The sequence below is a fragment of the Dichomitus squalens genome (genome assembly GCF_000275845.1).
Source record: "Dichomitus squalens LYAD-421 SS1 unplaced genomic scaffold DICSQscaffold_49, whole genome shotgun sequence".
NCBI lineage: Eukaryota > Fungi > Basidiomycota > Agaricomycetes > Polyporales > Polyporaceae > Dichomitus > Dichomitus squalens.
Window position 1 is genome coordinate 157,952 of NW_006766931.1, and position 22,635 is coordinate 180,586.

The 22,635-nt window shown below is 56.1% G+C and overlaps 9 protein-coding genes across 9 annotated transcripts; 4 read left to right on the top strand and 5 right to left on the bottom strand.

Annotated features, from left to right (window-relative positions):
- Positions 1-538: 538 nt before the first annotated feature.
- DICSQDRAFT_173634 (uncharacterized protein) lies at positions 539-2,086 on the bottom strand (the record flags this gene model as incomplete). The annotated part of the gene is made up of 4 exons (XM_007369452.1): positions 539-933; positions 988-1,527; positions 1,591-1,719; positions 1,846-2,086. 4 exons carry the CDS (start codon positions 2,084-2,086, stop codon positions 539-541), a joined length of 1,305 nt encoding a protein of 434 aa, XP_007369514.1.
- A 689-nt stretch (positions 2,087-2,775) lies between these two features.
- DICSQDRAFT_140057 (uncharacterized protein) lies at positions 2,776-3,406 on the bottom strand. The gene has a single exon (XM_007369453.1). The coding sequence runs from the start codon at positions 3,265-3,267 to the stop codon at positions 3,052-3,054; it is 216 nt and encodes a 71-aa protein (XP_007369515.1). The 5' UTR covers positions 3,268-3,406; the 3' UTR covers positions 2,776-3,051.
- Positions 3,407-3,562: 156 nt separating this feature from the next.
- On the top strand, positions 3,563-4,166 carry DICSQDRAFT_140058 (uncharacterized protein; the record flags this gene model as incomplete). Its single annotated transcript, XM_007369454.1, has 1 exon — positions 3,563-4,166. A coding segment is annotated over exon 1 (264 nt), but the record flags the coding sequence as incomplete, so codon positions are not given.
- Positions 4,167-5,411: 1,245 nt separating this feature from the next.
- DICSQDRAFT_149582 (glycoside hydrolase) lies at positions 5,412-7,424 on the top strand (the record flags this gene model as incomplete). Its single annotated transcript, XM_007369455.1, has 13 exons — positions 5,412-5,593; positions 5,659-5,687; positions 5,752-5,840; positions 5,909-6,039; positions 6,105-6,196; positions 6,329-6,366; positions 6,422-6,444; positions 6,496-6,531; positions 6,586-6,673; positions 6,732-6,766; positions 6,792-6,851; positions 6,904-7,006; positions 7,065-7,424. The coding sequence occupies 13 exons, from the start codon at positions 5,412-5,414 to the stop codon at positions 7,422-7,424; spliced, it is 1,266 nt and encodes a 421-aa protein (XP_007369517.1).
- A 1,183-nt stretch (positions 7,425-8,607) lies between these two features.
- DICSQDRAFT_183002 (uncharacterized protein) lies at positions 8,608-9,575 on the bottom strand (the record flags this gene model as incomplete). The annotated part of the gene is made up of 4 exons (XM_007369456.1): positions 9,275-9,575; positions 9,118-9,244; positions 8,958-9,076; positions 8,608-8,823 (listed from the first exon to the last, which is right to left on the bottom strand). Exons 1-4 carry the CDS (start codon positions 9,347-9,349, stop codon positions 8,608-8,610), a joined length of 537 nt encoding a protein of 178 aa, XP_007369518.1. The 5' UTR covers positions 9,350-9,575.
- A 1,427-nt stretch (positions 9,576-11,002) lies between these two features.
- On the top strand, positions 11,003-12,716 carry VP1 (manganese peroxidase; the record flags this gene model as incomplete). Its single annotated transcript, XM_007369457.1, has 12 exons — positions 11,003-11,119; positions 11,173-11,216; positions 11,268-11,313; positions 11,369-11,427; positions 11,479-11,492; positions 11,546-11,666; positions 11,724-11,955; positions 12,020-12,189; positions 12,251-12,288; positions 12,348-12,560; positions 12,617-12,641; positions 12,701-12,716. 12 exons carry the CDS (start codon positions 11,003-11,005, stop codon positions 12,714-12,716), a joined length of 1,095 nt encoding a protein of 364 aa, XP_007369519.1.
- A 689-nt stretch (positions 12,717-13,405) lies between these two features.
- DICSQDRAFT_157184 (uncharacterized protein) lies at positions 13,406-17,199 on the top strand. The gene is made up of 21 exons (XM_007369458.1): positions 13,406-13,514; positions 13,568-13,935; positions 13,985-14,095; positions 14,156-14,233; positions 14,293-14,524; positions 14,576-14,604; positions 14,659-14,946; positions 15,004-15,214; positions 15,271-15,287; positions 15,337-15,481; positions 15,537-15,572; positions 15,626-15,652; positions 15,708-15,781; positions 15,846-16,040; positions 16,095-16,169; positions 16,225-16,241; positions 16,295-16,371; positions 16,430-16,456; positions 16,511-16,558; positions 16,614-16,804; positions 16,857-17,199. The coding sequence occupies exons 2-13, from the start codon at positions 13,741-13,743 to the stop codon at positions 15,767-15,769; spliced, it is 1,431 nt and encodes a 476-aa protein (XP_007369520.1). The 5' UTR covers positions 13,406-13,514; positions 13,568-13,740; the 3' UTR covers positions 15,770-15,781; positions 15,846-16,040; positions 16,095-16,169; positions 16,225-16,241; positions 16,295-16,371; positions 16,430-16,456; positions 16,511-16,558; positions 16,614-16,804; positions 16,857-17,199.
- Positions 17,200-17,568: 369 nt separating this feature from the next.
- DICSQDRAFT_129310 (uncharacterized protein) lies at positions 17,569-20,402 on the bottom strand (the record flags this gene model as incomplete). Its single annotated transcript, XM_007369459.1, has 7 exons — positions 17,569-17,584; positions 17,640-18,266; positions 18,323-18,601; positions 18,660-19,138; positions 19,202-19,456; positions 19,523-19,690; positions 19,746-20,402. 7 exons carry the CDS (start codon positions 20,400-20,402, stop codon positions 17,569-17,571), a joined length of 2,481 nt encoding a protein of 826 aa, XP_007369521.1.
- Positions 20,403-21,021: 619 nt separating this feature from the next.
- DICSQDRAFT_173642 (uncharacterized protein) lies at positions 21,022-22,137 on the bottom strand (the record flags this gene model as incomplete). Its single annotated transcript, XM_007369460.1, has 2 exons — positions 21,022-21,440; positions 21,501-22,137. 2 exons carry the CDS (start codon positions 22,135-22,137, stop codon positions 21,022-21,024), a joined length of 1,056 nt encoding a protein of 351 aa, XP_007369522.1.
- Between the last annotated feature and the right edge of the window lie 498 nt (positions 22,138-22,635).

The window sequence follows — 22,635 nt, forward strand, 5'->3', positions numbered from 1 at the left end:
GTAATGTCCCAAAGCCTAGCTCCGGACCTGAGCCAGCCGGCGCTCTGATACCATATATAGGATATTGCCACTCCAGACCCTCAAATAAGGAGCATAAACGCTTATGTCATGCGCTTTGTCAGCACTGGTATTCCTTTTCAGGGGTTTTAGCGCCCGCTGGCTCAGGTCCAGAGCTAGGCTTTGGGACATTACTTGTGACAGGCATCCATTCCCAGGCCATTTCTCTGTCCCAGTTCGGGTCCGGAACATTGGCCAATGCCTGTCGTGTATGAGGGTGGTGTACATGGGTGAGGGCCATGGGTGATGAGGGCACACACGAAGTGGGCTGACTGCTGCGGAGCACCCGGGCCGCATTCCACCTACCACACTCCGCCATCGAAGCGCTCGAAAGGTTCACTTAAGTACCCGCCTTGGCAAACATTCACAACGCCTTCCAATATGTATCCTCCCATAGATAATGAAGACAAAAACACAGACAGATTCCTAAAATTACGGTGGAAATACACCATAGTACAGTCTCTCTCTCTCGGGGTCAAGCTCAAGCCTCCTCCGAACCGACCGCCCGGAACCGCACCCTCACCTCCTTCACGTCCCTTCGCGCCTTCACAAGCGCGTCGCGGATGCGCTGTTCGATGGCCGTCGCTTCATTCACGCTCAGCTGCGCGGGCACGTGCGCTGTGAGGTCGACGAACATGTTCGCCCCAGTGCGCATCGCCCGGAGGTCGCTGATGCCTAAAAGCGTCTGCGTGGTAGGTCGTGACTGCCCGTCCGAGAGCATAGCATCAGGAGGGGAGGAAGAGGGAAGGAGAGGGCGGAGGGCGTCGAACAGAACTGCTTTCGTCGTGGGCGAGACCCCTGCATCGGTAAGTTGGCGGAACGCAGTCTTGAGCAGCCCCCAACCCTGTTGGAAGATGAGCACCGACACGATGAGGCCTGTCGCAACGCCCCGTCAGATCTCGCGTGTACAGCCAGCCTACCATGACTCACCTCCTATCGGATCTAAAGGCAAGTGAGGGAACCACCAGTTGCCTAGGATCGCGACGAATGCGACCGCGCTCCCAAACGCGTCGCTCCGATGGTGCACCGCGTTCGCGAGCAGGACCGGGCTCCGCTCCTCGTCTGCAACCCGCTTTGTGATGCGATACAGCCACTCCTTCGCCACCACGCTCACCCCCGCGAACCACGCCGCGTTCGGGTCCAGCAGCCCATCTCCATGTCCTTCATGACCATGTGAGTGGACGTGCGCATGCTCCGCCGCGATCGAGGGCACAGCCTGCGCAACGTCAAGTATTCGCGCCAGGACATCGTGCAAGGGCCCCGGGCCCATAGTTACAGTCGCGGTCGACAGGACGTCCATAAGCAAGGTCCACGAGTGGAGCCCGATGCCGAGCGCGCCCCCAGTGAGCAGGATGGAGACAACGGTTGTACCAAGGACTTCGAACTTGCCGTACCCATAAGGATACTTCTCCGAGGGCGGCTGGCGGGAGAGACGCCAGCTGAACAGCGTGATGAAATCTCCGATGAGGTCTTACGTGGGGCGGACTACGTTCGCTTTGAGCTTGAGGGAAGCGGGTAGGAAAGAGGACGCACCGCCCAGACAGTGACCCGCGTCCGCGAGGAGCGCGGCCGAGTTCATGTACCAGCCGGCTGCGCCTTTCGCGCCTGTAAGGACTACATTGGAGGCGAGGCCGACCAATGTGATCTTGCTACCTCGATCGCCTATTTACCGGAGGGCCAGTCAGCGCAAGGTTAGCATGACATGATGAGAACCAAGGCGGGGGGAACACTGAACGAGGCCAAAGACATGGATGGGGGATTGGATGGCTGCTTGATGCGACGACGTACCTTCTCCCTTCAATGCCTGCACAATCTGCTCCGGATCCTTCGCGTGTCCATCGTCGCTATGGTCATGCCTGTGCACAAGAGACCTGAAGAAACCGTGGGAGTGCGTGTGCGTATGAGAGTGCGTATGCGAGTGGGCGTCGTGACTGTGCTCGTGTTCATGGTCGTGCGACTCCGTGCCGCGTTCGGGCCCCTTGCCCTTAGACTGCGTAGAGTGCGCACGGCGCGTGGTGAGTGTCGACATATGAGTTGCTGGCAGGAGGAAGAGAGAGGCAAGGGAAGCAGGACTAGAAGGTGGGCTGCGAGACCGAGAGAAGGCGGATGTCGCGATCGCACGGGTCGCGTCGGTTGTATTTCGGGAGCGGCGCCGCCAGCAAGCACCGCTGGGTGTGGTCAGTGTCTGCGGTATGTGTACGAGGGCAGGGACACGCAATGTTCGGTTGAAGGAGTCAGAGAGACAAGGCAGAGAAGAGTGGGCTCGATATGCGGCGCTGCGCCTGAGCATCTCTGGTTGTGTCGTGGCGTTGGGCAGTGAGTGCCTTCCACGTCAGGGCGCAGTCGTGGTTTGTACCTGAGCGAGGTCGTGGGGACGAAAACGCCGTCGTGGGCGAAGACTGATTGAGCACCGTTGTCGGCGGGTATCTGGGAGCGGACAGAGGCTATTGAAGTCATGAGACGGCCAAGCGGCCAGTACTTGGAGGACTCGGACGGTGAACACTCTGCCAATGACGTAGTGCTATGTACGCCCACGTTGTGCTCAGCGCCAGCGCTACTCTGCCGACATCGTCTTCCCTCTCGTCTCCGAGCATGCATGGGGTGGATGGCGCTATGGTAGGTTGGGTTGTCCCTTATGTAGAGTCGTCAACTCACAAGGTGACAAACCCCATCGCGCCATAGCAGCATTCTCGCAATTGACACGAGTCATAACTAACCAGGGCTAGCTGCGGCCACGTGCAGATACTCCTAATCGCGGGCATAGACATTATGCTTGGCTTTCTTCAACACCATCAAGAGGATACTTCACGCGGCACCTATGCAGATTCTACGCTTCCCTATCGAGCTCATCCTGCACATTGGGGAGGAGATTCGACACGAAGACTATTGCTCCATCCTTCTGACGAGCACCCTTCTCAATGGGCCTCTTACTCCCCGCTTATATCACACGATCATGCTACCCGACCGAATTCGAAATCGATGTCGCAGCGGGGCTCAGGTTGAGAACTGTCTCAGGACGCTGAGACTCACGCCGAAACAGTGCGCCTTTGGGCGGGACCTCGCCAAACTTGTCCACTCCCTCAAACTCGAACTCGACTGCTTGTATCGGATGCCCAATCTGGTGCGTTTCAGTGCCTTGCGGACTTCTATCATCGAACCCGATACCCTACCTGCGCTTCTCTCGACGGCATCGCAGACACTGGAGAGCATCGAGCTGTATATGCCGACCGCTCTATGGATCGGTCATGACACCAGATCCCTTCCATTTGCCAACCTTTGTCCGCTGCTATACCGACTTCGCACTGTCCACTTGGTCTTACCAACCCTCGTTTCCCCCAACATGACGGCGTTCATCACCCACCTACTAGGCAGCACTGCCATGCGCCTTGAGACGCTCAAACTCAGCCACCGATCATCCGACTCCTTCGATTCAACCCCGTTCTTCTCGTCAGCACACTCCTGGCCCGTTCAGCAGACTCTTTGTCTTCCCTCTGAAACTAACCTCTCCCGCCTCCCCGTGAGTCCGGGCGTTCGCAAGCTCGAGCTCAACCTCTCGTCCGAGGCACCCCACTCGCATGTCACACTGCCTCCCTCCGCGTTCCCCGTTCTGGAAGAGCTGCACTGCAAACACCAAGACCTGCCAGCCTTCTTGCCAAAATACCGCGATATCGTGTGACGTCCCATCCACACAGTCGTGCTCGATGATGCAGGGTACGGCAGGGACGCAGAGTACGGCATGGACGCCAGTCGACATGCCATGAGACATGCACCCGACGACCCAGCGCACATGTTCACCACATTGCGGCGCGTGTTCGCGTCTCTGTCCCACTCCGCCATCCCCATGACACACCTCAGTTTTGCCATAAAGGGCTTCAAGTTGCTAGACTTGCCCTCGCTCTTCCTCCCGCATGGCATTCAAGTCCTTGAGACTCTCACGATCGTCATAGACGGCGAACAACCCGACGTGCGTATACTAGTACACGCTAGGAAAGCACTGTGCTTGCACCAGCTTTTACAGGACTTCTGGGTCTGCGATGCGGCCGTCGCCTGCATTCATCCCGGTCCCGATAGACAGCGTCCAGTTCAGACCGTGATCTGCCGCTGAGCTGCATCCAACGAAATCAGTATTGGTGAATGTCTGTGTATTCTGTACGTTCCACGAGGATCTGTATTTATGACTTGTTCTCTTCCCTTCCGGCCTTGCGCGTTCTTGGGCTCTTGCGTTCCCTATCTTGGGTGCTTGGCGGGGGGAGACACTCTGCCACAGCAGAGCAGATAAGTGGGCGCAAAAGGCGCGATTTATTTGGGATGGTCGTCGTAGGTGGACAAGGAGTACGCGCATGCAGCGCGGCAACAGACCCGCTGCACACGTTGTCCGATTGTCTTCCCAGGCTTCCGCGAATGGCTGCGAACGCGGTCACGTGCCACGCGTTCAACTCATCGCGCGCAGAAGTTCCGCTTTACGTCCGGCGCGCACTCTACCCAAATGGACAGTCCGATGCGATGTAAGGGCGATAACGTTTTAGGAAATGGCCCCGAGCACCGACGACCGGGCTGCCACCTGACTCACATCAGAACAGAGGGAACGACGGAGGGGATAGCGGGCTCCACATACTGCATACGAGAACGCGCCTTGTCGGCGTGCCGTAATGTGCCTGTGTCCATGGTCATGTTACTCGGAGGAACCAGCTGCGCTACTCAAGTTCTCAATATGATTCATGGAACCGTTCTCAAAGACAGGGGAGCTAGGTGATGTCATCGAAATCGAGGTCAGCACACGGCATGACCTGAACGGGCCCACTACTACATTCCAAAGCTGTGGCGCTTGCGTGTTCTACACTAGTAGGACTGCTCTCTACAGCGAACGCTGACCTGCTCACGAATTGAGGTTAGTGAATCGATGTATTGACGAGCCCTTTCTTTGACGACCTAGACGATCTTCAGGCTTCCCGCTAGCCGAGACTTCCTCGAATGCCCGCCATCATGACCCCCGAATCGCGTTGAGATTTCGTCCATGCATCGACGGGCCCTATATTCGACGACGTAGACAATTTGCAGGCTTCCCGCTGGCCGAGACTTCCGTCCACGCATTGACGGGCTCAATATTCGACGACCTAGACGATCTGCAGGCTTCCCGCTCGCCCTAGACTTCCTCGAATGCCCGTACTCATGACCCCAAAATCGCGCTGAGACTTCTGTCCATGCGTTCCGTGATGTAAGGGCGGAAACTTCATCTCACGTGTTGCTTTAGAAGGAATGGTGAGCGTGTCACAAGAACTGCTTCGCGAATCATCCTAGCAACATAAAAGCCCCACTGGCGATGCTCGAAGGCTAGTAATCGCAAAGCGAACGCGATGGCGATGTCTCTGCACCGTCTCTTCTCCTACGTCTTGGGGGCGCTCGTCGTCTCTGCAGCCGCACATGCGTCAGCTCCCTCCGCGACGTCGACCGCTGCGACCAGCACCCTCACAGGCATCGCCGCGACTGCTCCTACCGTCGGTCCCTCCCATCAAGTAGGCAGGTTGCCAGCTCTCGGGTGAGATCCTGCATGAGCCTTGTCCCCGAACGTGTCACAAGCTGATTCCTGCTGACTCCGTCTAGCTGGAACTCCTGGAACGGGCACGCATGCAGTACGTTTGCCTCTCAGCGTCATTATGTGCCTTTCAAAATGATCTCGGACTCACCTCTGAGCAGATATCAACGAAACCATTTTCCTTGACGCTGCCAACCAGTTCATCTTCCTTGGCCTGGCTGATGCAGGCTACGAGTACATAAACATCGACGTCAGTTGTCCCCTCTCAAGCTCCCCTCCCATCCTCTTTGCTCGCTGAAACCGTTCTCTGCCGAGTAGGACTGCTGGCAGAGTGAGACCAGAGACGCGTCCACGGGCCGGATCGTGCCCGAACCGAGCAAGTTCCCGAGTGGCATCAACGGCATCGCTGACCAGGTGCACGCCCTCGGCCTGAAGCTCGGGATATATAGGTCGGATTTTGCTGGATCGTACTATGCACAAAGCACCCTGCTGAGCATGGCGTTTGCGCCCATAGCGATGCTGGCGCGAAGACCTGCGATGGGCTCCCCGCCTCTCTCGGAAACGAAACGTTGGACGCGGAGACGTTCATCGAGTGGGGCGTCGACTGTAAGTCGCTCCTCCGATACTTTGCAGTTCTAGTCCGATGACCTGACTTCCTTCCTTCTTTCGAAGACCTCAAATATGGTATGTCGATAACCACTCCTTGCCAACGTCATGGCGCTGACCTCTCTTCTCCAGACAATTGTAACATTCCTAGCAACTGGACGGATGCCGCCGTATGTCCCTTAAGCATATTTGTCGTGAGATTGACCCTAACGCATCTGTCCGCAGACCCCGCCTGATGACGACTGGTAGTACGTACCTCTCTCCCTCCCAGGCTACTGCCTTGCCTGAACTTGCGCCAGCAACTCGAACTCTGCTATTCGCTACCGCCAAATGACGTAGGTCTATGTTGGTTGCTTCGCGGTGCATGCATAACACAGCTTTTGACTCAGGGCGGCGCTGAACCAGACCGGGAAGCCCATCCACTTCAGCCTCTGCATCTGGGGCACCGCTAACGTGTGGGAGTGGGGCGCTCGCGTGGTGAGCTTCCCTCAGGTTTTCTTGACCACAATGTTCAGGGAGTGACATAGCTGCACAGGGCCACTCGTGGCGCATGACCAACGACATCAGCGCGTCTTGGAGCTCCATCTCGAGCGAGCATCTTGGCGGCAAACGCACAGCATCTCGATTCAGTCGACTTCTTTTCCCACAACGATATGTGAGTGGCTGCCGCTGTATAAGAGAATACGACAGAACGAATTTGGTTGCAGGGATATGATAGAGATCGGCAACGGCGACTTGACCTTACAGGAGCAGCGAACCCACTTCGCCGCATGGGCGTTCATGAAGAGCCCCATCCTCCTCGGGACCGATGTAAGCCACATTCACTACGCATATCCTTATACACCTCACGCTCAATGCCACCCTGTAGCTCAACAATCTCAACTCGACTCAGCTGGACATAATCAAGAACGCTGAACTGCTCGCGTTCCACCAGGACCCCATTGTTGGAACCCCGGCCACACCATTCAACGCGACAGCATCTGCTCCCAGCACTTCGCCTCCCGAGTTCTACGCTGGGAGGTCCTCGAAGGGAATGCACGTCTTTATCATCAACACTAACACAACGGCCACGAAGACGTTTGACTTCGCAAACGTTCCGGGCCTCGGCTTTGGTCGGTTCAGGGTCCAAGACATGTGGACGGGCAAAGACCTAGGAACCTTCGCAAACGAATTCTCGATCACCGTGGACACTCATGATACTGCTGCACTCTTGATCCACCGTGCATAGCGTCTGACCATGTAGTATGGAATGCGAAAGGAAATGATGATTCACCCGAGTTCCACGCGAGTCTACAGGTACACGATATCGTACAGATCGGGCAAGCCTACAGCTGCTTTGCGGCGCATTCAGTTCATGCCCGTAGCGTTCTTCGCCTTGTCGGCCATGGACTGCTTTGGGAACATGAGCCGCGTCTTTCCCAACACGCCTGAACTGGGATACATCGATTTCGATAAGGCTACTCAAGATGCGCACGAACCCGCAGCGCCGAAGATGCCCCCTAGCAAGACTTTGCCTGCCGTAACGCAAGTCAACAATTCCCCTTTCGCGACGGCCACCCCGCGCCCCAGTGCCATCTCGAACAGCGTGAACAGCGTGAGTATCCGTGCTTCTGATTTCTCAGCCCCGAGTGTGAGCGTGACATGCCCAAGTCGACACAACTCCCTGCGCAATCGCAGCGAAGCTGCAAGACGAAGCCAGTGGCCAAGACCAAGTCTCTCAGCGACGAGATACTTATCGAGATACTGAAAGACATCTATCCGAACGGCTTGTCAGATGTTACTATCACTCTTCACTTCCTTCCCAGCAACATCGTGCAACGCTTAGGCGGTGACTCGGAGGATATTCGTCTATGCTCAGAGCTGGATCGGGTTCTTCTCACGTTTCCTCGTTCTGGTATTGTCATCGGGAGCGGACTGCCCATTCCTCCGCGCCGAACCAAACTCTGGTTCCACGAGATGAGCAAGCTCTTTCCCGGCATGAAAAATCGTCGGCCGCTCAACATTGTGTCGCAACGAGGTTAGTATTGCCATAATGTTTGACAGCTGTCCCAAGTGAGCTCACTGTCTGCCCAGCAATTGACATTTGCCACGAAGCTTCCGTCAAGTGCACAACACAATCCGTTGAGTGAAGGTTCCAAAATGCACCACAGTACGGCTAAGCTAATTGAAGCCTCCTCCGAGCTGACCGCTCGGGGCCGCACCCTCACCGCGATCACGTCCCTTCGCGCCTTCATAAGCGTCTCGCGGATGCGCTGCTTGGCTGTCGGGGTTTGCGATGAGGTCGACGAATGTACTTGCCCCCATGCGCAACGCACGAAGGTCTCTGGGATCCATAAGCGGTCATGAGATATCCAGGGAGACGGGGGAGAGCTCACCTACAGGACTCAGACGCAAGTGCGGGAACCTCAGGCTTAGTGTCCTAGGATTGCTACGAGTGCGACGGCGCTCCCGAACACGTCGCTCTCGTGCACCGCATTCACGAGCAGAATGGGGCTCCGCTCCTCGTCCGCGACCCGTATTGCGCAACGATACAACCACGCCGCGTTCGGGTCCAGCAACCCGTCTCCACGTCCCTCACGGTCATGTGAGTGGACGTGTACGTGCTCCCCGACGATTGAGGGCACGGCCTGCGCAACGTCGCATACTCGTGAGGATGTCGTGTGGGAGCATGGGACGTATGGCAGCCGTCGCGGTAGTCAGCACTTCCTCAAGAAAAGTCCACGAGTGGAACTCGATGGCGAGCGCGCCGGGGGGAAGCGACCTTGCCGATGATATCAGACTTGCCGTACCCGTAGGGATACTTCTCCGAAGGAGGGTCGCTGCAGAGGCGCCAGCTGAAGAGCGTGATGAAGTCGCCGATGAGGCCTTGTGTGCCCCGGTCTACGTTTCTTGTGAGCTTCATGGAGACTCCTGGAGTAGACAGTGGTCGGCGTCCGCGAGGAGCGCGGTTGAGTCCATGTACCAGTCCGCTGGGCCTTCCGTGCCTGTCAAGGCGATGTTGGAGGCAAGGTCGACCAGATTCATCTTAGCCGCCTCCGAGTCGGTCATCTATTTACGGGAGGGTGAATTAGTACATACGTGACGTTGAACTGTCAGGGCCATAGCGGTAGTAAAGAGGCTGAGCTGAACATGCATTTCCGCGCAGACGGGCATTGCCTAAGAAACTTGCTGGAGGATATTGCACTGGTCACCTGCCTTCGAGATTAATCGCTAGATTGACACGAAGCTTCGGATGGCAGGCGGGGCGCGTAGGGGAGTACCGTCGGCCTCGTCTACGCGAGGGAATATAATCTGGACATGCCGTCGCTGCGTCGCACCCGAATGTCAAATAGATTGTAAGAGATGGGACAGGGTGAGCGAACGTCGGAACGTCCTACGTCTGAAACGCAGACGCAGTTCGCACCGTTCCAGTCATACACTCTGCATTCATCGGACAAGTCGAGCACACTACTCACATGGATCCTATGCACGTTTATTCGACCTCTCTATAGCGCTGCACTCTTCTCGGACACCGTCCAGCAGGTACATCAAGGAAAGGGTTGAGATGGCAGGGTGTGGAACACTGGGATCGAGAGATGGCTACGGTGTACGGCCCGACGCGTACGCTTCAACCGATAGGCGCTAAGGACAAGGTTAGCGGCGTTTAAATACCGCCTCGTCGCGTACGTCTATTCTGTGTCTTCGCTACTTCCTTCGCTTCGTGTTTCCCTTCGTTCGCCTCTCAGGTTGAATGCTTTGATGATACTCGGATTTTGACGGAGCCACGTGTTGGAATCCTGGCGTCAAGATGGCGAGCTCGCGGAACGAGCGCCACAGGTCCCGCCCCCCGACGGATACCCGCGCCCTTATCTACCCCTATTCTACTGTGTATATAAGGTGTATTGTATGTACTATGTACGACACGCGTTTGCACCGGCCAAACGCGAATCCCATTTGTGCCCGCTTGCCCTCGAACTTCTTCACCACGCCATCCGACGATCGCATGTCGCCAGCATTGCGGCTCATTTGACTGCCAACTCGCCTCTAAAACTTGAAAATCGCCTCAAGATAAATCAGGAAGCTTCTCGGCCTATGTTCATAAGCAATGGTCATTTGTAGAACATCATGGAACCCTCCTCCCCGCGGGTTGGCTTGCGGCGTAACGTGCCGATGGTTACATCCATTCGCGCCATGGCTACGCCGTTTGAATGTACGTACGCCTACTGCGCAACAATCCTGTTCTCATCTCTTCGCCTTCCAGATGGCTGCTCTGGTCGCGTCAACCATCCCGTTTTGATCTTCGTGGATTCGCGCGGGCGAATATGCTGGTCTAGACCTGAACATTCAACTTACACTAGATGAAGTTCGTTTCTGACTCAGGCTTGTTCTCTGCTCGCATATTGAGTCGCAATACCCGCTAAATGCCGTACCGCGAGCTCCTTTACAGCCGATATGTCGGCTCCGTCACGCCTCCATAGTTCGCGCGGCCATACGATGGCCGCAGCACTACATAAGTCCCGAAGATGCGACAACACATATGTCAATCAGCGTTTTACCATTTGACGTGACGAAACGTGTTGAGTCCTTTCCTTCGTGGCCCGATCCGCGCATCTCCTCGTCCGACTAGAGGATGGCAAGCGCTCCGTTCACCGACGGTACGGATGCGACGTTGAGCCGGGTCCCGCTCGCATAGCGCGTACCGCTACTTCTGACTGAAGACCTCAGTATAAAGTCGGTGCAGGGAACATAGGAATCTGCATCGGCAGGCACCCATTGTTCCTGAGGACAGCAGCACAAACACTCTCGTATACCTTGAGCGATCTTGCTATGCTGTCTAGAGTTGTCATCTCGCTCGCTGTCCTCGTTGCGTCTGTCGCTGCCGCCGTCCCGTCGGTGAGCAAGCGTGCGACGTGCAGCGGTGGCCGGACCACCGCTAACGCCGCGGTATGTGGCTCCATCGTTGCTATGACTGAGCGCAACACTAACAGTAGGAGCAGTGCTGCGTCTGGTTCGATGTCCTAGATGACATCCAGGAGAATCTGTGAGTCGCTCAATACTCGTTGCATCGCCTTGAATTCACGCTCCTGAACAGGTTCCACGGCGGACAGTGTGGCGAGGATGCCCACGAAGCCCTAAGGGTAAAAACACTATGTCCTCCGGGGAACAAGGCACTAACTGAGCAACGATCGACAGCTGACCTTCCATGACGCGATTGCATTCTCCCCTGCTCTTACGGCTGCGGGTCAGTTTGGGTGAGCTTCAGTATCAATCTCTTCCTGTGCTGAGTACTGATGGTTTTGTAGTGGCGGAGGTGCTGGTAAGCACTACATCTTGGCTTGCCTTCGGTTGTCATGCTAGATGTGTTTGCAGACGGCTCCATCATGGCGCATACTTCCGATGAGTTAGCTGATCCTGCAAACAACGGTCTCGACGACATCATCGAATTTCAGCGCCCGTTTGCCCTCAAACACAATGTCTCCTTCGGCGACTTGTACGCTCTCCTGAACGTATTCAGATCAACGCCGATAAACTGATGTTGTTCTCTTAGCATCCAATTCGCCGGCGCTGTCGGTGTCTCTAACTGCAACGGAGGGCCCCAGATCTCATTCTTTGCTGGCCGTTCCAACGACTCGCAGGCTGCTCCCCACGGTCTCGTTCCTCTCCCGTCTGACGATGTCACCACCATTCTGAACCGGGTGGGTGATGCTGGCTTCAACGCCGTTGAGCTCGTTTGGCTCCTCATCTCTCACACGGTCGGCGCCCAGGATAGTGTGGACGACGTAAGTAGTTACGGCACAATATGTGAGAGGATGGGTGTCCTGATGCCCCCCCTTTGTGCTGTAGTCGATTCCTGGCACTCCGTTCGACTCAACCCCCTCGGATTTCGATGCTCAATTCTTCGTTGAGACCTTATTGAACGGTACGCTCACGCCCGGCAACGGCATTAGCCCCGACGAGGCACTCTCGCCCTACCCCGGAGAGTTCCGCCTGCAGTCTGACTTCCTGATCGCTCGGTGAGTGGAACTGTCATTAGCCGTAGCAGCGCCGGAAATGAGCTGAACTCTCGACTTACAGGGATGATCGTACCTCTTGCGAGTGGCAGAAGATGATCTGTGCGTGGCCTAAGCATCAGCATCGTGATCTGAATCTGTAATAACGTTGTGTTCTGCAGCGGACCGTGCGAACATGCTGGCGCGCTTTGAGCAGGTCATGCTGAAGCTCTCACTGCTCGGTTTCGACCAGTCCACACTCACCGATTGTTCCGATGTCATCCCCACTGCAACCGGAACTGTGGCCGATCCGTTCATCCCCGCAGGTCTCTCGACGGATGACATCCAAGCTGCATGCTCTTCGACTCCATTCCCCACGGTGTCTGTGCTTGGAGGTGAGTCGATCGCGCAACCATTCCATTCATCCCATCTGATGAGCTTGTAACCGTAGGCGCTGTCACTACGATCCCCGCTGTGTGAGTCCATCCAACGTGCGCGTCTCTGGATGAGTGGACTAAGGTTTTACCTTCCCTAGGTCCTTGAACTCTTGAGTTAGATGGATAATAGTAATGGACATGGCATAGAGTCTTATTCTTCGCTCATACGGGTTGTCAGATCGTAGAAAATTTGAATTAAGTTTCGGAGTTTTAGATCGCATGAAAGTGAGTATTGCAATTCGGACGCATTTCTTTCACCAACGGGGTGGTGCGATCGTCAGTCCCTTCAATGCACCTCGTGAGCGTCTTGATTACCAAATTCGTAATCTGATCTCCAAGGGGTCAAGGACCGATCCAGCCAACACTGTCATCAGGTGACGTCTCACATATAACTAAACCCTTCGTCCTTCGAGTCCTTGGCTACATATCATGGCACAGTGTGGGAAAAGGGGACACCTGTAGAGAACGGTGCCTTGGCGTCTAAGATGACTGGCGCTTCTTCGAAATGATTATCAATAAACTTGCAGACTGCAGTGATAACGGTTGTCATCGTCGTCTCCTTTGCTCAACTTTTACTTATTGGCCATTTTGAGACTAGACCGTGTGGAAGGCATCGTATGGGCTCAACGGATACTACACGTGGTCAACGAATCTTCTCAAGGACTCTAAGTCCTGGCTGTGGCCTAGACGCACAGCTTCTTCTACAACTCTTTTAGCTCTTCCACAGCAGGCGACAACCGATCTCGTATCCAAAGACAGGTGGGTCCTTAATGTGCATCTGATTTGCTATTTACGTGCGGCTTCGCAGGTCCGTTCCTTGTCACGGCGGTGAATGCGGGAGATTGCTTCCCTGGCAACGCCTCCTGCCGTGAAACCACACACACTCGTTGCGCGCTGCTGTCCTTGCGGAATGTGAGGCGATACTCTTTCTTTATGTGTAGTTCATCTTTGACGGCTATTACTAGAGGGACTGTGAAGCGGCATTGGCCCGATTCGACATTGAGAGTGCCCCTCCACACTGCGCCCTGGTCTTGCAGGTGCATTGCTTTGATCGCAGCGGGAACATCTCTGCCATAAGTATCACACGTCCAAAGACTTGACGGCAACCGCGTTTCGTGACTCGAGATCCACCTGGGCCATGATGCGTCTCTTCGCCATTTCACTTATCCTTCTCAATGCGGCTACAGCTCTCGGTGCCGCGACCTGGAATGCGGAACCCTTCAATCCCGCCTCTGTTCCACTTGCTGTCAGGTCACCCTACCTCTCAGCATGGCTTGCTCAAGGTCAAGGCACAGCGCTCAACGACGCGTGGCCGACGTTCTGGACTGGCTCCGTAAGATGCAGATCAATTCCCGTCCGCATACTTGCCGACATCTCAGCAGATCCTCGGATGGGCCGGATTGGCCAAGGTGGATGGCCAGGCTTACATCTGGATGGGACAGCCTGGTATCCCCAATGTTAATACAACCAAGGCCACGCAACAGAGTTTGCAGGTAAGCATCGCGTGGCGGTCTTGATTTTCAGAATCACATTTCTCAGTCGTGTATGCACAGATCACTTCCACCCAGAGCGTGTTTGTAATGACGGCAGGACCCGTCGATCTTACTATAACTTTCCTCAGCCCAATTGAGGTAACACTAAGCATCGTCTCTCTCCCTCTCCTCTGTAGTATCTCACGATACTTGTGCAGCCTTCAGACTTCGTGAACCAGTCCCTTCCTTTGTCCTACTACTCGGTATCTGCGGCGTCGACTGACGGCAAGTCGCACAGCGTACAAGTGTATGCAGATATCAGCGCGGAATGGGTGAGCGGCGACGACACCCTCATCGTCAACTGGGCTACAACAACCGGGGATGTGCTCTCGCATGAGGTGAAGCTGGCTATCCAGACCACGTACACCGAGATCAACGATCGCATCCAACGTGGGTCGTTATGATGCTAAGTCTTGTCGACTAGTCCTAACCTGACTGTAGAGGGTTCTGCCTTCCACTCTACGCTCAACGTGAGCCGCCACCGCCATTTCAACGGGGTTGTGCTCTAACGTATGTTCTACCAGACGGTCGGTGCCACTTTTCAGACTGGTGAAGATGTTGTCGTCCGAGCCCAATTCGCTACCAATGGGACGCTTTCGAATACGCAAGACACATCATTCCGTGCCGTAAGCGACCGCTGGCCCGTCTTCGCCTTTGCGCATGACCTCGGTGCCGTCACGTCCGCCACGAGTCCTGTCGTCTATTCCATCGGCCATGTGCGCGATCCCGTGGTCCAGTACATCATCGTGAACGCAGATACGCAAGCTCGGAGTTCGTACTTCTGGACACGCTTCGCTAGCATCGGCGATGCAGTAAGTTTGTGGAGGAATATCGCTTCGATTCAGCCTTACTCATGGCATTTCGAAAAGATCTCGACCTTCCTCAACGACTATCCTAACGCTCTAGCGCGAGCCAATGCGTTCGATGCTCAAGTCAAGTCTGATGCTAGCAAAATTTCAGCCGACTATGCATCTCTTGTGGCCTTGTCCATCCGGCAAGCCTTCGGAGCTACCGAGATTACCGTCACGAAAAACAACGACGGCTCGCTCGATAATTCAAACACGCTGATGTTCATGAAGGGTGCGCAACATCGTATATATACTCCCATTGATCAATTGTACGAAAATCTGGCTCAGAGATCTCCAGCGATGGGGTATTTATCGTCTAACTGAAGGACGGTTCAGACGCTGACTCCTACGCAGAACGTCAACACTGTGGACGTCATATACCCCTCTTGGCCCTTGTTCCTCTACACCAACGCGACTCTCGGCAAGCAGCTGCTTCTTCCCCTGTTTGAATATCAGACGACAGGGCAATACCCCAACCAGTATAGTGTACACGACATGGGTCCGTTCTGTTATTCCACTCACTCCTAGTATGAATGCTCACTACTTTCACGCAGGCGCGCATTACCCCAATGCCACCGGCCACAACGATGGTAAGTAGCCTCGCAGATGGCTCGCTGTGGCTTGCCTGAACGTATAACTATAGGCAAAGACGAGGCTATGCCGGTCGAAGGTATTTTCACGCCTTCAGTGCTTACGCCGCATCTAATCAACTTCTGGCTTGTTAGAGAGCGGCAACATGCTCATCATGACGCTCAGCTACGCCCAGCGGACAGGCGATCTATCTTGAATCAAAATTTACGTCAGTACTCCTACCATGGTCACCCCATTTGGATGGGTTTCATCTTCATTGTTCCACCATGCAGTTCAGCCTACTCGACCAATGGACTCAGTTCCTCATCACGGACTCTTTGATTCCCGCCAATCAGCTCAGCACAGATGACTTCGCAGGCGCCTTGGCGAACCAGACGAACCTCGCGATCAAGGGCATCATCGGAATCCAAGCGATGGCTGAGATCGCGAAACTCAACGACGACGAGGCGCGAGCCTCGAACTACAGCGTACGTTTCTTTGCATCTCAGCGTTCGCCATGTAGGTTCACCTCTATATTGCAGTTGATTGCAGCCTCGTATGTACAACAGTGGCAGAAGTTGGCTACGTCTTCCGATGGTTCCCATTTGACGCTCTCGGTACGTCGCCGTATCCATAGGTGTTGAACAGAATCGACTGATGCCCCTGGTGAAGTATGGCGATAGCAACAGGTTTCTTTCAATTCCTCGGTTTCGTAGAATATACAAGCTGATGACGACGAAAGCTGGGGTATTGCATACAACCTCTACGCCGACAAGCTACTCGGGACGAACATCTTCCCGTCATCCGTGTATGACATGCGTGTGTATTGAGTCCGTTTCGTGATCATGAGCGCAAACTGAGCCCCTGTTTCTAATAGAGACCGCGTGGTATGCTGAGAAAGACAGTGAGCTTCATGGCAAATTTCTCTGCTGACCTCGCTAACGCCCTTATGATACAGACGCATTTGGCGTACCGCTCGACACCCGCCACACGTACTCCAAGTCCGGTAAGACCTCTATGGTGGTGCTCCCTTAGAACCGCACTCATGGTCATGTGCACAGACTGGCAAATTTGGACGGCGGGTACCGTCACCTCGACAACCGTCCGAGACCAGTTCGTCAGAGCCGTACTGAACTACGCCTCAGATGCAAAGAACAACCAGCCTCTGGGCGACTTGTATGACACGATCGACGGCACCCAGGTAGCGAACTCCGGCCACGCGCGGCCTGTCGTTGGGGGCCACCTCGCTTTGGCATGTCGTCATCCTGCTCCTCCAAACTTATCGTCGCTAACGTCGTCTGCAGCTCGCGCTTGCGAATGCTCCCACCGGCTCAGCCACAGGCCCCACGGGAACTACTGGGGCTACGGGCGCGACAGGCGCGACAGGCTCCAGCGGCTCGAACTCCACGATAGACACAAATGGATTGAACCCCGCGAACTCGGGCCTGTCGCATGGTCAGAGTGACGGCTCGACGTTGTATGTCTCGCTTGGCACTCTGGCCGCAATCCTCCTAGCAGGCGCTCCTTTGTAAGCTGCACACGAATATGCGACGCTTTCTCCTTTATCGGTAGGCTTTTGTGTGCTTTATGTGCATTAGAGGCGCGTGGTGGTGATCCTCTCCAAAGCCGATATTTCTTCATACCGTTTACTCGGCTTCCCGCTGTCCATTGCAGGCGGTTAGTCAACCCGATGCACGAGATCTGTAGCCGATATCAACCAAGGCTCTTGCGCTGCGCTACATACATGGGCATTATGAGACTGTGTCTTCGAGTATGAATGAAGAACGCTTAGATGGATCAGGCGTCATTTTGTCGTTAGAATACTCAGAGCTCTCGATCAAGCTACCTAACGACACCTCTAGCAAACACTGAAGAGGAATCACCGGCTAATTAGCAGCTAGGCATGTATTGTTCGTGTGGTAAAGTACATATGATATAGCATGGATACAGCGGTCTAAGTCCTATTCACCTCTGAATTATTCGTACGCTTGTAAGTATACTCTTCCGATTTCTTGCTTAGACGACGTTGTACCTGTGCGATCCATTCGTCAGGCATGACCACGATACTAAAAACAATAGCAACTCACGCTTCGCTACGCCACTCCTCTCCCTGCTGGGCGGTCTTCGCCTGCTGCTCGGCACGATTTACCCATCCCTCAGGATGGCTGACCTCGGGCAGAATCTCGTCCCCGGGGCGGGTCGCAATCTTGAACTGCCCGACCTTCTCCTGCGCCTTCTCCGCCTGCTGCTTGCGCTGCGTGAGCTGCTGGAGGAGAACGTCGCGGCGCGACTTGTCCTCGCTCGCCTTCGCCTCCGCCATCTGGTCGCGCGCGCTCACGAGCTGACCGTCAATGTACTCGAGCGCGGTGCGCACCGCGTTGCCGATCACGCGCTGCAGCTGCTTCTTGATGAGGCCCGTCGCGAGCGGCGCGAGGACCTTGTAGAGCGTGTCGTGCTTCGAGTCGCGGATCGCGAACTTGAGGGTGTGGATCGACGTCTGCACGTCCTTGACGTGGAAGACGGACGAGGTGTCGTTGCCAGCCGACCGGAGGTGCGTAGTGATTGAGAGACCCTCGCCGCCGAGCAGGACGTCGGCGACGCCCGAGTCGGTGAGCTTGGGCGTGCCGGTCTTCTTGCGGAAGTAGAAAGCAACGTCGCGCAAGTCGGCTTGCATCTGAGAGAGGTGGAATGTGAACTCGTGATGGGTCTCGTTCCTGAGATATTTCATTAGCATGATTGCCTCGGAAAGACGACAAGAAGCCATGCTCACTTGATGTTGTTGAAAGCGCTGAGTTTCGCAAAGTTGTGTGTCTCCATCGTGATGAGGTTGGGGAAGATGTTCTTGCCAGAAAGAGCGAGATTCTCGATGACGAGGTCGATCTGGTCGTCGGTGTACTCGATGCGCGGGATCGGGATGTAGCCCAGCTGCTCGATGAAGCCGGGGATGATCTTCTGACGGACATTGGCCCAGAGCTCTGGCTTGAACGTGAGGTTGCCATCGGCGTCGAACAAGGCGTCCTTCGCGAGCTGCGCGAAGTTGGTCCCGATCCTGGGATGAATGTGTCAATGTCTGTGGTCATTTGAGACTTGCTGGGATGAGGGCTTACTGTCGGTTGAGCGGGTCGTCGGCCCACGCGGCGAACCACTCCTGCACGCTGTTGAACAGATTGTCGAAGTGGCCCTTGTATTTGCCGTCGTAGAACTGGCGACCGGTGTCCTTCAGCTCGCGCGCACGCTCGTTGGCCTGGTCGTCGAGAATGTAACCAGGCTGAAGCAGCGCTTCGCGAATGTACTCGTCGACCTCGCGGAACCAGTGCCGGAGCCGCTCGTCCTGCTGCGCGTCGTCGTAGAGAACGCGCATGGGCTCGCCGATCGTGTCGAGGCTGCGCCCGTTCGCGAATCGCTCGAGAAGGGTGCGGATCTCGTTGAGGGACGTTTGGAAGTTGGGGTCGCTCGACAGTTGCTGGTGCGAGTCCTTGCCGTGGTTCGCGATGGTGCGGCCGTGCGATACGTATTCTTCAACGAAATTGAGTAGCCAGGTCATAGCCTCTTGGTAGTCGTCATGGCTCTGGCACTCGTAGACAACCTGCGTCACGATGAAAGCTCAGCAGCTGCGACGATAAAACGCACAACGTACGGTAACACATACCTTCTTGAGACGGTAAATGAACTGGTCGCGGCGCTCAGGAGGGAAGTATTCCTCGGTGAAGTTCTTCGCTCGGTCCTTATGCTCCCTCGCGCGATCTTTGTGCTCATCTGGCACGCGTCCAAGGAGCGAATCCTTCATGCCGGAGATCTTGCCTTGGATGCCGGCCTTGCGCTCCTGGACATCGCCTTCATCCTGAGGGGGCTCGCCGACGCGCGCGCGCTGCTGGAGGTCCTGCGCATGACGCTGCGCCTCGGTCTACACAACGTGACGTCATCGGTGAGTGGACAAGCTCAAGACATGCGTAGAGACTGGATCGCTTACCTGTGCCTGGCCTTCGAACTCGTCCTTCTTCTGCTGTGCTTCGTTCAATGCCTGGTCGCCGGGCTTGACCTCGTCACCGTGCTTGAACTTCGTTCCCGACGTGGGGTCGTCCGAACGGGGGTCGTGAGCGATGCGTGCATCAGTGCCGGGAATTTGGAACTCGGGGACCTGAACGACAGGTCAGCAACAAGCTGTGTGGATAAGAACTCTAAGAAATACATACAGGCGTCTCGTTAGGTCCAATCTCACGTGGCACCTCGGTCACAAATTTGTGCTCAGGGCCGGGCTGGTCGACCTCGCGGAGAGCGTCCTCGCTCGGGCGCGCGTTCTGGGCGACCTTCTCCGCGCCGCGCGCGAGCAAATCGCGGCCGATGACGCCGAAGTCGTTCACGAGCTTGCGCACCTCGGCGTTGGTGAAGACGAGGGAGAGGAGCGTGCGGAGGTGCTGGACGCCTTGCTGCGCGTCCGACTTCGCCTTGGCGCCGTCGACGGGGAGCACCTGGTTCGGGTCCTTCTTCGCGCGGTCGAAGCTCGTGTCGCGCGTGTGCCAGACGAAGTTCTGCAGGACCTCGTCCGCGTTCTTCTCGAGCACGAGCCGGCGGAGCGTCTCGAAGATGTCGTGCGCGTCGCGCGCGAGGTTCTGGCCGTCGGGCGAGAGCCCGTCGGCCTTGGAGATGGAGGAGTGGGAGAGGTAGGAGAGCACGCGGTCGAGCTGCTCGTTGGTCGGGAGGCGCGACTCGCCCATCGCCTGGAACGCGCCATAGAGGCGGAGCTTGCGGTCGACGTCGGTCTGCAGCTTCTGGCGGTCGATGGGCTCGGTCACGGTGGCCGCGGCGGGGTGCTCGCTGATGTCCTTCTTGGTGGTAGGGAGAGTAGACATGGTGGGTCGTTACTGAGTGGGATTAAGTGTAGGTAGTCGTAACAGCAGAGTTGTGTCGTAGATGGGAGTCGTGAAAGTATGTGAGGGCGACGTGGTGAGCGAGCGTTCCTATATACTATGCTGTGGCTCCGATGGTAGCTGTCGTCATTGGATCCACCTTGACTGCAGGCACCATGGTTTACGATCGAGGAGAAGAGGCGACGGGGCCGCCTCCTCTGTGCACCACCGCTGGCGTCACCGTACTCACCGCCCCACCATACCTGCCCAATCCGGTAACTTTCGAGACAGGTTGCGTCAACCTTGACCCGACCATGCAGAGAGATAAGAACCACCTGCGAAACGTGTCCGCATGCATCTGGGCAGTTGCTGAGGAGCGAGGACATGTCACCGAAGATGATGTCACTGCATAGGCAACCTCAGCGATCGCAAGGTTCGTCGTCATCTGTAGCCGCTCGAGACAAGCGCAATAGGGCGTCCATAGTCAGACTGGCATCGAGGTGGAGCGTTGCATACAATAGTGTGCCACTATTGGACAGGCGATGTTCACAGGAGCTGGCCCCGGGACTCGGAGACGATCCCGCTGCCACGACATAGACAGGATCCTCTCGCAACGACGTGTTTAAACACATAAAGCGACTTGTAGAAGGCCAGCGTTATGCACGGCAGGCAACATCTTCGCAGCCGCGGAGTAGAGATTGTGCTGGGTGTCCCCTGCCCTGGGGCGCTGCGGCGCAAGCACGACGCTATCGAGCATGGGGTATCGAGCGCGCGACAGCAACGTGTCGACCGCCTTCCAATCCCAGCCCTCGTCGGCCTCGTCGCTCTCGAGATGCAAGGGCCAGACGGACAACGCTCTGTCTACGGAGAGCACAATTTTGCGGAGCGCCCCGGCTTCGAGGGTGCCAAGCAAACCGGAGAAGACCAGGCTATTTGTTGGGTGCACTTCGTCGATGCGGAGGACCAGCGCCTCGAGCGCTCTACATGAGGAGGCTGCTTCGCCTACTGCTTGCATGAGCTGCGGGGACGGCGAAGGGGGGGCTGGTGTACAGCAAACTGTCTCAGCATGCGGACAGTGTGCCAAGTGCGAGGACCGCTCACCGCGAGAAGCGAGCCCCTGGGTCCAAGAGAGGTCGAGATCGAGCTCGGTGATGTTCCGACCATGGTCGCGAAGGAAAACGACTATGTACTCCGGCACCATCCACCGGAGCAGATGGCGAACCCGCAACGACCGGAGCGTGTCCCGGCGCACGACCAGGCCTATCTCCTTCGACATGCCCCAAACGATAAGGTTCGGCACGTCGAACCGGTGCGCGCAAGCAGTGCCGTAAGCCGTGTTGTCGACTCTATAGTGATGCACTCGACCGAACTCGAGCGTGCGAACGGTGAAGGCTGACAACAGGTCGGCAAGATCGGCGACTGCACTACGCAACGAGGTGGCTTGACAGAAGTCGAGAACATCGAGGCGTCTGAGCGCGAACGGAGTCGAGCGGGGCCCCTCCATCTGAGAGTCGGTCCGGGAGACAAAACGGAAGGAGGATAAAGAAAGCCGCAGGAGAGCAGGTAGCTTTGAAAGAATCGACACAAGCGCATCGAGATTGAGCACGGGGGTCGTCGTGATTCCCCAACGCAGGCCTTGCCCTGAGAGTGTCAAGTGCTTGATGTAGCCGGTGAGGTCCTGATGCTGCTCAGCAAACTCGAGGAAGCTAGTGTCGGGCCTAGCGCTCTCGAACTTCATCGTTGCGTACAAGAGAGGGAGAGCCAGATTTCGCCATGCCTTCGAGACAAGGGTGCAAGACGCGAGAGCTTGTTTGTCGTTCTCAAGGAACGAGAAGATACTGAGAAGGAGTTCAAAGGGAGCTGCTGAAATTGAGACACCTTGTTGGACACCCCTGACTTAAGAGATAGAGCGCATTTGGGGAGTTGGAGGACTTACGCTCTTCCATTGTGAATAACTCGTCTCGTCTTCAATGTCGAGGTCCCGAGCGCGCCAGGCAGGTAAAGCGATGACAATGTCTAGATCGCGCTGCGATGCCAGACGATGGTGGCAGCCGATGTATCTGATCTTTGTCTTGCTGCGTTTCGCCCGGTAGGTTGAGTGAGAGTACCCTAAAAGTGAGGCCTACGTGAGATGAAGAGCCCAGGCGCTATTCCGGGATCTTACTAGGTGGCAGTAACAGACGCCCTAATCTCTGCCGCCGCAGTAGGAGATGATGTCAAATGCCTTCCCCATGAG

Coding starts and splice junctions, on each gene's coding strand:
- DICSQDRAFT_140057 (XM_007369453.1), bottom strand. CDS start 3,267: ATGCTCTCCAGTGTCTGCGATGCCGTCGAGAGAAGCGCAGGTAGGGTA.
- DICSQDRAFT_157184 (XM_007369458.1), top strand. CDS start 13,741: ATGATGCGTCTCTTCGCCATTTCACTTATCCTTCTCAATGCGGCTACA. Junction 13,936..13,984: donor CGACGTTCTGGACTGGCTCC/GTAAGATGCAGA, acceptor ACATCTCAGCAG/ATCCTCGGATGGGCCGGATT. Junction 15,653..15,707: donor CGAGGCTATGCCGGTCGAAG/GTATTTTCACGC, acceptor CTGGCTTGTTAG/AGAGCGGCAACATGCTCATC.